Raw genomic sequence first — 16,031 nt, 5'->3', positions numbered from 1 at the left:
ATCCCACATTCTGAACAAAGAGCCCAAAACCAGTATTTCTTCCTTACTATTGGACTGCATTTTACTTTATGACTAATACCTGAATTTTAAATAGAGAAAGAAGAATGGGAGGAGAAATATGGGAGAGAATGGTGGGAGCATGTGGGGAGCAACGAGGGATTAAATGCTATGGAGAATAGCAGGAAAGAAGGAGAAGCAGAAGGGGGAAGAAGTGGGTGAAAAAGAGGAGAGGAGAGAAGGATGCAGGAGGAATGAGAGAAGAATGGGAGAAGAAAAGTGTGGAGCAATGGTGTGACAATAGAACAGGGAGAGAGCAGGGAGAGTGGGAGTAGGAATGAGGAGAAGGAGACAGGAAGAAAGGAGGAATGGAATGGGACAAAGGTGGAAGATGGAAGGATGCAAGGGATGAGGAACGGGGGAAGAACCAGCAAGAGGAAAGAAGAGAGAAGAAAAGGGGTAGGGATGAGGCATGGGAAGGATAGAAGGGTGAAATGGGGCAGTACCGAAAGAAAAAGGGGAATATGAAGGGGAGAATGGAGGAGAGGATAGGGGAGAATGGGGGAAGACTAGGGTAGAATGAGACAGGGCAATTTGAGGGGGGTGGATTAGGAGTCCTCACCCTTTACATTTCTTCCCTGCTCTTGCTTGCAATAAGTAATAATGTGTGTGCAATCACTGCTGTGCCCTGTGTGGGCAATAATCTGCAAGCAAGTATTTAAAGGAGAGCTTTGCTTCTCTTTATTGGAAAGGACAGCGGCATGTGGTAACCTGGCCTTTACCAACTCTGTTAGAAGAGAGTTTCCACTTAAGTTAAACACAGTAGAAATTTTAAAAAGTCTGAAAGGAAACATAGAAATAAAACTTGCTGAAGTATAGCATGGTTCTTAAGTCCTTCCATGTATCATCCCGTGAATTACAGATCTCCTGTTTCAGTTATAAAAGTACTTGATGAAACAACATTAACAGAAGTTCAATTAAAAGATCAAAAAGCACAATAAACTTTTCATAGCTCAACAAAAATGCTTCTCATACCAATTAATTTCTCCTTCATCAGGAAGAGAAAAATAAAAGCGGATTAATCTGATTTACAGAGTGAAAAACAACACTGAATGCACTTTTTGTCAGGGGGCAGGGGGAAGGTCTCCAGCTGGTTCTCATCTATATGCCATGATTCTTCATTTAGTTTACACTATTAAACTAAAAAACTCAGCTTTAATCTTAACTATTACAGTATGCCTTAGAGTAGATTCTATCATGTAGCATCCTTGATACAGACTCTGGCAAAACATCATCCCTCAGACTGGTCATGGCCATATGGGTAGTAAATGTATCCAACATTTTTTCATTGGCGCCTACATTATTACGTCTTGTCACCAATGGTTTCTTGGGTTTTCAAGTAAATTGTTGCACATACTGTGGTTTGGAGCTGCTGAGATGAAGCCCTACATTTATCTGTATACAGCCAAATCCTTTTTTGGAACTTTCTTTTCTTCTAATGAACTAACATCTGTTGAAAAAAAAGAAACTCATGTTTCCAGAACACTGTACATAAATGAGAAAAAAACAAAACAACAGGACACTGCCAATAAGCTATTGTTGCCAAATTGTACATGATTAAAATAAAAAGCCTAGAATATTAAGGGTGGACAGAAACGGGTGTCATACCTGATCTGTCTTCATTTTGTGAATCACACCTTCTACATAATTCTGGGATGGTCTTGAGGGAAGTTACAGAATACTGTAAAAAAGGAGAAAAAAAATGTATAGAGGTAATAATTAAAAAAGATAAGAAGTAAGATTTTCAAGAGGTTCAAGTGTCATGGACTCTAACTAAATCTACAAACCAAGGCTGCTTCTGGCAGTCTGATGGCCTTCTTAGGTTGAATGAGAACAGCAGATAGCACCTACTTTTGTTTCCCACCTCGAGACATATGTAAAAGACTTTCAAAGCTAGAGCAAAGCACCTCCTCACCTCAGATTTCTCCTTCCTACAGGTCACCAATATTCAAGGCACAAATACAATGCAACACAATGTGAGGTACATCAGAGGTCAGGCCACATTCAGGCTTCATCATAAACTTCAAGGGTCTCACTTTGCCCACCTATGTACCTATTATGGTGTTGCACTGCAACAATGATCATGCTTAAAAATTAGAATTCAAGCTGTCACAAACCAGTATGTAAAAGGGATTCAGAATATCTGTGCTGTAGAGATCTGATTTAAGAGAGGGGTGTGTGTACCCACACATATCAGGCAATAGGCTCATTTCTCTAACCTCGGCTTTATTAAAGTGAACTTGTATTGTTATTTTGATGTGACAAAACACATCTGATACGAATCAGTACATTATTCTATGCATTAACCATTCAAAAATGGAAAGAAAAACCCACAGGTGCCATAGGTAGTTTACTAAAGAGAATTTTTTAGTTTATACACTTGTAGAATACATTTGGAAAGATACAGGATCCTATGCTATAAAACCATACATTCTGATATGCAGTTGCTTTATAGCAAGTCTTCCTTAATAAAATACTGAAATGATACAGGAATCTCCACTTAGATGAAAATCATTGTATCTATGAAACAAATACCAATTACTTCGCATATACAAAACATTTCCTTATTAAAACCAGTTTTTTTTTAACTTAAATAGAAAAAAAATATTTAGGATTAGCACAACTGGAATTTTTCTAAGAATACACAAATATCACACGTTTTCAAAGAAACAGGTATTTTTAGTTGGTGTGCTGTTGACCAATGAAGCAAAACAACTACATATAAAACCGTATGAACTTTCCATACAAAAAAGAAATGGTGATACATTGTCAAGGGCTTTGCTGACAGTTTGTCATTCAGTGTTTGACATGTTTCTAAAGCACAGCTGTCAATTTCCTTCAAAATAATCTGAATTTAAGCTCATGTGACCAATTTCAGAATAATGTACTTTTCTGTTACTCAAATGACTGTAGTTACTTCATTAAGTCTAGAAAACCTCCAAGGCCCGACTTTTTCCCTTTGCCAACCTAATTCAGGGATGTATTGAGCAACCTCAACCACAAGAAGAAACCCTCGAAAGTATTCCCAGGATCAACACTGAACTTATTAATTAAAATGTGTAGCAGCACTCCAGAACTACCCAGTGATTCCAATCCCCATTAAACAAGGGGTTTCCTAAAAGGCTGTGACTGCTTCAGGATGTGACAGCCTAAAGAGAAAAACAACAGAGCTGAGAAAGGGAGAAGGATGCTACTAAAGACAAATTAATACAAGTTAAACACAGACATGGACAAATACCATGTGCTGTGCTTCACTTTAGTCATTGTTTAATAAAGCCTGAGAAGTTAAGCTATACATCTTGCTATTTCAGCATAAAGACTTAGAATGCAATGTTGAACTGTAAGATTCAGAAGAATCTGAAGAGTAAGATTCTTAAAAGAATCCAAGGAGCATGTCTCCAAGGAATATGGTAGCTTCATAAGACCAGCTGTTGCAGTTTAAACTATTACACAGTTTGTAATTCAGTTAGAAAGAGGCCTTTTGTACTCTAGTGATATGTGTTTGGTCAGTGAACTTCAAAAACAGAAAGCTGTCTTTTTGTCTTTTTCCTGCTTTCTTGGAAAATCAGATTTTTTTGTTTCAACATTGCTCTAAAATGTATTCAGTTAGTCGTCCCACCACCAAAAATCTATTGAATGTTTATAAATGTTATGCATTTTAATAACATTGGTTTAATTTCATTAACAGACTTCCTCCCACTTACCTCTGTCCTCAAAAAGACTTCAGCAAATTTGTATTTCTGCCTTCTGTATTTTGTGGCTAAAATGTAAAGAACCAGCTTTTGGTCCAGGAAGCAACTAAAATTACTTTTTCAAGTGGAACTTTCCCAACCATAAAACAATCCATTCCCAGCTCTTCCCACTAGAACTGATTTCTCACATTTCTAGCTCCAGTTCTAACCATCATTAATGTTTTCTAGCTTTTCTTCAACTGTAAAATTTCAAGATAACACAGAACATCAAAAGAAATTGAGATTGCAACCCTTCATTGGAACAGAATTTAAGACTTAATTCTTATTCAATAGCATTTAAAATTAATTACTTCCAACTCTTCATTCAATAATTTCAAATTTTTTTTTGCATACAAAATTGAACTCCACTTCTCACATTTCACCACTTGAATAACCACGTCAGCCAGAGCTGAGGGCCATAACTGAGGGTGTAACTGAAAATATAAGAGCTGAGCACATCATGTTACTTCATTAGTCAATGCTTACCGTGACCTTTGGTATTTAATTAAAGTCTGTTGTGGTTGATAGTGACATTCAGTAACAAACTAAGAGCTTGTTCCTAATCTAATACGTGTAATGGAATTCTTGATTACTGTTTGAGATCTGGGCTCCTTTTCTGCATTTAAGGTCTGCCTATGTCCAACCTGAAACAGTGAATTCTAATAAGTCCCTAAAGAATTTTGTAAGATGGAAGAGCAGCATGAACAAAAAATGAGACAAGAAGCAGTACCAAGCATTCCATGCAAATATAAGATATTCCCAGCTTCTTCCAGACACTGCTAATTCAGAGAAAATGGGACCTCCCTTTTAATGCCATACATTTGTTCATTATGTAACACTGCACCATAGAATCTCAATTAATGCTAATGCTAACCTTTTAAATTTCACATGGTTTTCAAATTTCAATGCAATGAATTTTAAACAAAACACATGAAAAAAAAATCTTTAATAGGGCTGTTCTGCTCTGTGCCCTTTGTCCACCACTTGCAGATGCACTTGTGTTCTAGAAGCATCCGAAATAACTGATGAGTAGTAGCAGAGAAATATTATACAAAATTGTAAAAAACCAAATAAATTAAATTAAGAATAAAAAATTAAATAAAGATTTACTAAATAAAGAAACAAAAAAAAGTTACCTTTTCAGCATTCTCTTGTATCCTAAATGGAGTCAAAATGCAAGCTGTATGCATAGTGCAACTCTCAGACCACATTATCACAATCATGACACCCCCAAAAACATTAAGGACCACGTCCAACTGTTTACAGTATCAGAACTCAAATCATTTGCCGCCACCAATGATCTGGACTGGATAAAGACACCAATGACTCTGTCCTGATCCTAAATGCACACCTCTTTGTCTTCATTTTGACACTGAAAACAGGCACCTTCCTCCATTATACCTAATTTTTTCCCAAGTGTTTCCAAGTAAACAGTCACATTTCAATTAATTTGTGATAGTGGAAAACAAAATGCTTCATTTATATAAAAACCTATTAAATTAGTAACTTTACAATGCATTTTCTTAATAATTTATTAACTGTACAACGCCAGTGTATTTCTGAGACATTTATTTGAGAATAGCAAGATATACTGAGAAAAAGTAAAGGAACAATACTTGGCCTGATGTTGCAGGAAGATTTTTCTCAACAGTAGTGTCAAATTAAGCAGCTTCCAAACAAAAAACAGAGAAGAGATTATGGTGAGATGCATGTAGGAAATAATCACCTCCCAAGACTAAATGTCTTTCTTACAGCTGTGCTGAGCATTTTTGTACTATCTGTTGTGTGTCTTATATAGATGCTTGATATGTTATTCTTCCCTTTAGCTTCAAAGGGGACTAACACTGTTAGGGGTACAAAACGTCTGTCTGAAACTAACACTTCCTATGAACAGCTTAGTGGACATCTGCATTTTGCTTCATTCTGAAATGGGAGATGTAAGAGAGAGCTCCAGATGGATGGTAAATAAATCAATCTGCTGCAGCTAATGATTGTGCCTGCACAGCGATGCTGGACCCCGCATGCTGAACCCAGCAGGACTGGTGGCTGGGCAGGCAAAGTCTGGCTGTGTGTGAGCCTGAGGGGTGACCCAGCTCTTCCTGTGGCCAAGGAAGGGTGCAGCAGGCTCAGGAGGGGCCCTGTGCTGGGTAAATGGGAAGCTAGCAACTTAGGCATACTCCTGACCATGAATAGTCTATGTCTTCCCTGCCAGGCAAGGATTCACAAGAAGTTTTTAAAGCTGTTCCAAAATTCCTGATGACTCAACAGCTGTTTACTTAGATTTGAACTCAATTACTTCACCTGCATTTCACAGACCTTTAAATCAGGCACAGTCTCACATTGGCACCACTGAGCCTGGCTTTCACTCATACAGAGCTACGAGAATGATCAGAGCAATTATCTGTACATTCAATCTCTAACAGTTTACTTGTATCTTAGCACAAGCAACTCTGGTTATGATGAGGTTATCTTGTATTATTTCCATAAACAAAGAAATAAAATAATTTAAATTTTCTCAATTTGCCAGTGCAAGAAAAATCCTGCATTTCAATCAAAAGGTTAGGAAATGGTCAGGTAACCATACCAACAGCATAGAAGTTAAGAGCAGAAATAAATTTATTGCCAAAATCAGGAGATATAGGAAAAAGGTGAAAGCATAAAACATACATTTGATAATGTATCTATTTAATGCAACCTAAAGGTCTTCTCTTCCCCTTCTTTTCTGTGAGCAGTTATTAATGAAGAAATAAATGAAAATATTCAGCTGGGTTGTTTAACATCACTGTAGACAGACTATTACTTTTCCTTAACGTAAACAAGAGCCCCAGAAACCTACTCTGCTCTCTGAACTACAGTCAAATATAATATATCATTTAGATCAAGAATGGAACCATCTTAGTTTATAAAATAAGCATGATATTTGCATTCCAGAACCCTGATGGAGATGGTAGAGGTAGCTGCTAAGCCACTCTCAATAATACTTTAACAGTCAAAGCAGTCAGTCTCCAATGACTGGGAAAAAGTGAGTATCACATTCTCTTTTAACAAGAATGAAAAAAAGGGCCCCAGGAACTACTAGTAGGTCAGCCATGCCTCAGTGCCCAGTAAGATCATGGAACAGATCCTCTTAGAAGTTATGCTGAAACACAGGGATAGCAGAGAGGTGATTAGAGATAGCCAGCATGGCTTCACAAAGGGAAAATTGTGCCTGACTAAGAGAGTGGCATCCTACAATGGAGTGAGAGAGCTACAGATGTCATCTACCTCAGCTTCTCTCATGCCTTTGGCATACTGTATCAAAGTACAACTTCCTTGCCTCTAATTTGGAGAGATATGGGTTTGATAGATGGACAAGGAACTGGCCACATCCAATAAGTTACAATCAACATCTTGATCTCCAAGGGAAACTCAACAATGAGTGGTCCCTCAAGGATGCATACTGCAAACAATAGCATTCAATATCTTTGTAAAGGACATAAATGATGAGCTCGGGTGCACACTCAGCAAGTTTTCACATGACACCAAGCTGAGTGCTTGATTTACTGGAGGAATGGAATGCCATCCAGATGGAACTTAGGATGGCTTGTGGTGTGGGCCCATGTGAACATCATTACGTTCAATAAGGTCAAGATCACGTGTCCCTCTATCCATGTGTCAGAGCAATGCCCAGTATCCACGCTGACTTGGATATTGAGAGCAGCCCTGCAGAGAAGGACCTGGCATACTGGAGGATGGACAATTTGACATAAACTGGCAATGCTCACTTGCAGACTAGAAAGTCAGTCATATCCTGGGCTACACAAGAAGTCTGGCCAGCAGAGTAAGGGACGTGATCCTCTCACGGACTTCATTCTTGGGAGAATCCACCTGGAGTACTGCCTTCGGCTCAGGGGTCACTGGGACAACAAAGACATGGATTTGCTCAGTGCATCCAGAAGAAGATCATGAAAACAGCCAGGGGGCTGGACCATTTCTTCTGTGAAGTAAGGCTGAGAGCTTGGATTCTTCATCCTGGAGAACAGGAGGCTGCAGGGAGACTTTCTTATGGCCTTCCAATATATAAAGGAGGCTTATAAAAAAAATACAGAAAGACTGTTTTCCAGGGACTGTAGTGGCAGGTCAAGGGGCAAATGAAAGAACATCAATTTAGATTGAATACAACAAGGACATTCTTATAATGGGGCTAGTGAGGCATTGTAACAGGTTGCCCAGAGAAGTTGTGGATGTTCTACACAGAACTGTGTTTGGTTTGGGTGGAAAACACCAAGAGCAGAGGCTGCCTCCATGTAGGCCTGGCCACTGGCAAAGGCTGAGCTCATCAGAGATGTTGGTAGCGCCTCTGGGACAACAGATTTAAGAAAGGGTAAAAACCACTGGAGTTAGATCAGCTGGGATAGGAACAATAAAATATGAGACATCAAGGTCAGTGAAGAAGCAGGGGAAGACAGATACTTGAGTCACAGGACAATGCCATGGTAGAGCAGATATCCAGCTTTCAGCCCATAGAGGACCTCACACTGGAGTATGTGGATGCACCCTGAAGAAACCTGCAGCCTGGTGAAAGACACTTCTGGAGCAGGCTCCTGACAGGAACTAATTTTTGTGGACAGGAGACCACACAGGAGCAGGTTTCCTGGCAGGAACTGTGACCCTTGTGTGAGACCCATGCTGGAGCACTCTGTTCCTGAGGGGTTGTAACCTGATGCAGTCTCTGAAAAACTGTGGTCCTTGTGAAGAACTAACACTGGAGAAGTTCACAGAGAACTACCTTCAGTGTGTGATGGGACCCCATGCTGGTGCAGGCATGAAGAGGATGAGGAGGGAACAGTAGAGACACTCTGACAACCTGTTCTAGGTTGTAATGTAAGATGCACTCAAAAGTATGTATTCTATCACCATCGTCATAAGCTGTTAAAACCAGGTTGGGCAGTGTTTCTTATCTTATTATTCATGACTCCTCCCAGATAACTCCAGGGGGATATCTTCTCCTAATGGGCCATCGAGTCTTACTGTATGACTGATAAAAGTACATCACCTCTGCTCCATCCAGTGGGAGGAAACAAACATTCCTACCTGGATATAATCTGAGGTTTGGAACACAACAGGCAGCCTTATTCACTGAATTCCCAGAGGACAAGAGCTCCATAACCACCACTGGATCTTCAGAGGAAGATCAAACCCTTCTACAGGATTACTGCTTCAACACAACAACATCTGTCACTGCAGGAGGACTGCAGCCACCATTTAATCACACTGCTACCAACACCCTGACCAACAGGGTGTCAGGTTGTATTCTGATTCTGTCAGTGTTTCTGTATTATTGAATTTAATTTTCCTATTAAATTGTATTTCTGACTTGGGATCTCCCACTGGTTTGCTTTCAAACTGGTACATAACTTGAATGCAAACTCCATCCATCCCCATTCCCCCTGTGCTTATCAAGGTGGCAAGGCAAAGCACTCAGGAGTGAAGCTGAGACTACAAAGAGGGAAGAGGTGGGGAAAACATGCCTTTAGATTTGTCCTTGTTTCTCATCATGCTGTGTTATTTGATTTGCAATAAATTAGTATTGCCAAAGTTGTTTGTTTTTTTTCCCCCCCTGGCACTAATGGGTGAGTGGTGTCTCTCTCCTTAAAGAACAATCTTCTTTATGGAGTAGGAGTGACAGGTGGGAACCTGATGACCAGTCAATGTCAACCCATCACAATGAGACTTAGAGCAACCTGATCTAGTGGAAGGTATCCCTGCCTAAGGGACAGGGAGATAGGAACGGAACGACCTTTGAAGGTCTCTTCCTACCAAAACCATTCTAGGATTCCATGATATTGGAGAAATGTAGTTTCCTCTTCTCATGTACAAATGTAACAACAGCAACCAACCAACCAAAAAACCCACAAAGGAAAATAAAACAAAACTTGAACAAACTCCCACCACTTTCCCTTACTTACATAAATACTTGCCTTTTAAAAGGAATTCCTGTCTTTCTGTCTATCTTTTTTATTATCACACTTCGGTCAGCTTTGCTGAAATGGATGACAAGTGTCTGGACTACAAACAGTGGCTCTCTAAATGAGGTACATTTGTAAGTGCATAATTTTAACAGCCTTCTTGTTGCATTATTATTAGTCACTTTTCTGCACTGGATTAGAACCAGAGGGCTAACATGAATAATATAATTTGCCAATACAGATGCTATGCAGCTGCTCTTACAGAGCAGGCTGATGATAAAATGTGAAGGTCAGGTATTTCTAAACTATGTATGATGAGATATGAGTACAGCACTAGAGTAAACATGAATTCGCTTGTTGATCTGGGTACTGGCAACAAATCCTTTGTCCTCTTACCTGCTAAAGCAGGGAGTAGCACTGCTACCTCAATTATTTGTAATGATTTTTTATTTAATGTTCAGCATCCACTGAAAGAACAGCCTATTAAAGTAGGAAGCCTGAGTTGTTCAGCAGAAAAGTGAGTAACCTAACCCACCAGTATGCAGCAACAGCCACAATGGGAGGGACATGGAAAGGTTACATCTATTATGTTTTACAGTTTTACTAAGCTGAGTATAGAAACAGATACCAGGACATAATCTGACATATAATAGTAATATAAAGAAAGTTGCCCATAATAAGGTATTCACTCAATATTGGCTCATTGTCTTGTAATATTTTGGGCATTTGCCACATTCTGCTCTAATAAAAATTCAACAGTACAATAGGTAGAAAAAAATAATTCTCTTCAAAAGGAATTTGTCAGTGAATAAAGCATCTGGAATGCTTTAAAATAAATCAAGAGTCCCAAATTCTAACGGGAAAACCAGGCCCTTTGTACAAAAAAATAAAAAAAATTTACTTTAAAACTATGAAACATGTGGAAGGAGATTGTGGCATACTTTCATCTGAAAATTGAATTAATAAATTCTCTTGTAGGAGATTTAATTTATGTATTCAAGTCTATTTTTTATCAAACACTGAATTTATGAACAACTCTACTGCACAAAAAGCAGAAACGCTGACAGTAGGAGTTGCACTATGAGTAACAGAGAAATACACAGTACCAGTGCCTCCTAGAAAAGCACTAAAAATGTGTAACAGTAACACAGTACTTTTGCTTGCAATTAGGGCTTTTATTTCTGACACTATGGATCACTCCTGCCTATGAATCCCTTGAAGTCTTTCTATCTCTTTCTGTACACTACCACATCACCTGTTGATAAAATCAAGCTGTACTGGGAAATGGCTACTGGTGGAAAGGGCAAAGGTAAGAGAAGCAGTTTTTTTACAGCTGAAATACACTTGATTAAAAAAATAAAATTCTGGTGTCTAAAACTAGCACAGCAGCACATATAGCTCAATCAGGACAATACAGGAGAGAAGCAACCCAGAAATGAAACTCATTTATTAATTTTGTCTACAAGTAATTTTTACTACCTGATGGAGAGGAATCAAGTTCTCATTCAAAGCTTTTTAGAGAACTTTCCTTTACAAAATATCTGATTTTTATTCTAGATTCAACTATCTAAATATTCCTTTATATGAAGTAAAAAGAAGTGTGGATTCTAAAAACAGTGTTGCTTTTTAAATCACGACAGATATGTAAGGTTGTCTCAACTTGAACAAATAAAATAAGATTCATACTTACCGATATATCATCACTAAAATCTATTTCATCCAAATCAAGGTATTCAGGGGCTTCCATTATTCTCTTATGGACATTTTGGGTGAGTCAGCACATTAGTAAAAACCTAATTAAGAAAAGAGAAAAGTGTTGTCTTTAGAGAGCTAAAATCACACAGCAGAGTTTTCATATAGTTGCTACATTACTGAAACATTCAACTTGAATAGTAAAGTGTTGCATAACTTAATCTTGGAAGATAAATACAATTTGCCACCTCTGCTGTGCATACTGTGAAGCAGACATTTCAATTTTTTGGGAGAACAGCTAAGTACTACTTGAAGTAGAAGTAAAAAATACTTGGTTCAGCATGAGTCAGTCCCTCCAGAAGTTCCATAAAGGTATAAAGACCTAAGATGTTGAACACACTCATGCCCTTGCAACTATAGCTGGGTTAATGATGTGCCTTCTCGTAAGGATGAGACATTTACTCACAGCAACTCCTGTTACCATACTTTTCCTCTGCCCAAGATGGCAGCAAAGAATTGAGATTCTGCTATGCACAGACAACAAAATCCTATTACATCCTATCTCTGCTTACAAGCAGACTAAGACACAATGCAGCCAGTGCTTTACAGATTAATGGTTTACCATCCCTCAGGCTCTGAGTGCACATCCCCCAGAACGGCAAAGAATTCAACACCAGAATTATATCACGTACACTAATTATCAGGGGCATTAACCATTTTCTTACAGCAAGAAGAGACGAAGAGCAAATTCTCTTGCAAAGCAAGAAATTTGGCTGGCAAAGTCATTAGATCTGAATAAATTGAAGGTTCAACAATCAGAAGATCAAAGACAATAAACCCCTCACCGTCAATCCTAACTACAATGAAGGTGTGTGTTATCACTACAGACGAGTGAAACAGAAGTAGAAAAGCAAGGTATTTTAAAGGAAGCTGAAAAACAAAAGCACAATGCATTTTTAAATATTGTGAGTCAGTACATAAGGATTAAGTATTATTGTAGAAGAAAATTAAATTCTCCAGTACTTGCACATAACAAAGGAATCAACTTAAGGAAAAAAAAAAACCAATTTATTCATATGACAACTACCAAGAAATATGTTTATGAATAATGAAATCAGCTGTGCAGACCTAAATGAAATCACTGTGTGAAACTTGCATATGCATTTAAAAATGTCCTAGGATATGGGGTCTGTAATAATGCCTTTCTGTAACTGTCAGACAAAATCCTAGTAGTTAATCTCCCTAATAATACACTATCCAAGCACAAAGCTGACCTTAATACACCTGTTCTTGAGAAGCTATGAGAAAGAGAACCAGTAGGCAAAACTGCAGTACTATGTTGAAATAGATGGAAAGCATAATTTTTGTTTCTCACCATGTTACCTAAGCAGTATCAGCATAATTTCCTCATTATGTGAATGTTCCAGATTTGGCAGGGGTGGAGTTAATTCTTTTTTTACAGTAGATAATACAGGGCTGGGATTAGGATTTGTGCAGGAAACAGAGTTGATAATTCAGGGATGCTTTCATTACTGCTGAGTGAGGCTTACACAAAGCCAAAGATTTCTGCTCCTTACCCCTCCCAATCTGTGGGGGAGTACAAAAGGAGTTGGGACAGCCAGGACAGATGATCCCAACTAACTCAATGAGATATTCCACAGCAGATGACATCATGATATGCATAGAAAGCTGGAGGAAAGGAAAAGGAGTGATGGAATTTGCATCTTCCCAGCTCAGTGTTATGCATGATGGGGCCATACTCTCCTGGAGATGGCCAAACACCTGCCTACCTATGTGAAATGGTGAATTAATCCCTTATTTTGCTCTGCTTGCATGCACAGCTTTTGCCTTTCCTACTAAACTGTCTTGGATCTCAACCCAAGGATTTTCTCACTTCTACTATCCAAGCAATTGTGTGGTGACACTGTGGAGGACATGTAAGAGCAACGTCAGCTACCTACAATTTTCTCTCATTGTGACTGCTAGACTTGAGTGAAGGAGATGGAAAAGACACGACTACAGAAAGGTAAAACCGAAAGTGTCTCTACTGTAAAACTCATCAGAAGCTTTTTATTTTGCACATTCACAAATGCTAAGTTTATTCTCAGAGGGACCCACTAAAATCAGACAAAAGCCTGACAATGAAAGGAAATAGCTATTTTGAAAATGCATTACACATTCAATTCTACAAACTTCTGCACTGCAGATTTTCCTTAGCAAAAATATAAAATGTCACTATAGTATTTTTGAAAGATTTACGTATTTGGTAGACATTACAGCTTAATTGCGGCAAAATGCAGTGATTGGCAAGGCAAGATTTTGGAAGTGGGAGATTTACACAGTTGGCTTTTGAAAGAAGATGCTAGAAGTTTCTGCTGTATCTGATGGAGCTAGTTCCAGACAGTTCCAAAACAGACCCACTGCTGATGAGAGTTGAGTCCCCCAGTCATGGTGGCAGCACCTCTGGGATAACAGATTTAGGAAAAGGAAAAAAGTTACTGTGCAACAGCAGCCAGGAGGGAGGAGAGAGAATATGAAATCAACACCCCTGCAGACACCAAGTTCAGTGAAGGACTGGGACAAGGGGGTCCAGTTGCCAGAGCTACTGAAAGGCAGAGTACTGAAAGGCAGAAAGTACATGGAAAGGCCATGATAGGGCAGCTGTGCCCCTGCACCCCATGGAGGAGCCTGTGGAGATCCCAAGTCAGAGCAGCTGGAAGCCCGAAGGATGCTGTGATCCCATGGACAGTCCGTGCTGGAACAGGGTCTTTGCAGGACCTGTGAGCATGTGGAGGATGCAGACCATGCAGAAGCAGTGTGTAGACAGGACTTGCAACCTCTCTCCAAGAAGCAGGAGCCTATCACTGTGACTATGAACATCAGCTCAAACCAAATTATCATCAGTTTTTGACATAAGACAAAAGCCGACTGCCTGTGCCAAATGTATTTGACAAATTCTGACTGCATATGCCAGCTACCAGAGAGTGTCTGGGCACTGGAACAGGTCCAGGGAAGTGGTCACAGCACCAAGCCTGACAGACTTGGAGGTTTATCTGGACAATGCACTCAGACACGTGGTGTGCCTCCTGGGGCTTTCTGTGTAGAAAGCTGGATTCTATTATCCTTGTGGTCCCATTCCAACTCAGAATATTTTTGTACAATTATATGATTCTGTATGCACTGTCCTACACAAATTAAAGGACTGTGTTACTACATAAGGAGATAAATGTATGAAGTACGAATGAGCATTAAAATGTAAGTTTAAAAACATATATGGACCATATAATATAGAAATATTCTGAAAACAAATCAAAGCTTCAATGAGTTTCTGTTTTTCACTGGAATTAAATGGCTTTAAAGCTGCCTAACCACTATATTTAAAAGTCAACAGAAGAGACAAATAGAGCTACTTGAAACACGTCATGTAAGAAAGAATCAAAAAGTGACCCAGAGCTTTGATTTTCAACAAAAACTGCAGTTATTCAGTTAAAATTAATTTATAATTTTTTTTAAAATAAAATTTTGAATTAATTTTTTAAAAGTAAATTAAATTAGTCACTTCAAAAATTATTCAGCTCATAAAAACTCTAGTTAAAAAAACTCCATAGCTTTAGTAAACTATTTAGTAATTATTATTCCTGGTTACCATATATCAAGATTTAGAACAGAAAGATCTCAATCTTTCAAATTTATTTTTTCACTCCAAATTGGAAGAAGCCATTGAAGCAAAAGAAATTTGCTGTATCCACGCACAGCTGACAAAAGGACTTCATTCCACATAGTGATGTATAAAAGCCATGAAGTCAGTCCACAGTCCTGCATCATTACTTCCCCAAAATGTTATCTTCTGTCTTTTCAAAACTCAAAGACTATGAAACACACAAAGGCTGAAGAGGAAGTCAATAACAAAAACACTAATTTTCTCTATGGAAAGCTTTTTGAAAATAGTGCTCAGTTATATGAAAAGAAGGGGCAAGAAACTAAAGTATTCACTTCGCTACAAGATTTTAATTTTTTTCTTAACGAAGTAAAATTGAGCAGCACCTCAATTCCATTATAATGATTAAATAAGATTTCTCATTATTATACTTGGAGTTTAATGCAAAAGGTGTACTTTTTGGACATGATTTTTCACAGTAGAACTCCACCATGCATAATCCAAACCATGTGATAGGGATGGTACTCAGAGCTGTGACTGTTTTGAGAGCTTTGTGATGGCTGAATCCAGCACACAACCAGAAGCAAAAACAATCTGAATAGGATTCACAGGAGGATCACAAGCACAACTGGCCAAATTCAAGGTAGAAATAATTGCAACCAAAATTGCAACTGCCAGCAACAGCTGACATGAGATGAATAATGTGTTTCCAGTATCAACATCAAAGCAATACAGATGACTGTCTTTAGCTTGTCAGCAGAAATGTCTGACATTTAACCTATAAATGTTCCTAACCATATATCAGAAGCTAGTAATTTAATATTCCATGAAATTTTAACCTCCAAGAGGGCATTTCCTGTCTGGCAATTTGACTTGCAGAGAGAGATACACACACACATATATGTTTTATACAGGTTAAAGCAATCTGGTTTGCTCTCTGAATTC

At 38.6% G+C, this 16,031-nt stretch overlaps 1 protein-coding gene across 4 annotated transcripts in view; it reads right to left on the bottom strand.

The window, feature by feature from the left end:
* Positions 1-16,031, bottom strand: part of SNCAIP (synuclein alpha interacting protein) — an 87,479-nt gene that overhangs the window by 39,770 nt on the left and 31,678 nt on the right. For all 4 annotated transcript variants that reach the window (XM_015615063.2, XM_015615068.2, XM_019005324.2 and 1 more), the window contains exons 2-3: positions 11,427-11,529; positions 1,666-1,738 (exon numbers count right to left, since the gene is read on the bottom strand). In XM_015615063.2, the coding sequence (XP_015470549.1) occupies positions 1,666-1,738; positions 11,427-11,483 (130 nt within the window). In that variant the 5' untranslated portion in view covers positions 11,484-11,529. The remainder of the gene's footprint in view (positions 1-1,665; positions 1,739-11,426; positions 11,530-16,031) is intronic.

The sequence above is a fragment of the Parus major genome, chromosome Z (genome assembly GCF_001522545.3).
Source record: "Parus major isolate Abel chromosome Z, Parus_major1.1, whole genome shotgun sequence".
Lineage (NCBI taxonomy): Eukaryota > Metazoa > Chordata > Aves > Passeriformes > Paridae > Parus > Parus major.
Note: the sequence above shows the minus strand (reverse complement) of the source record. Positions and strands in the feature narration are given on the sequence as shown.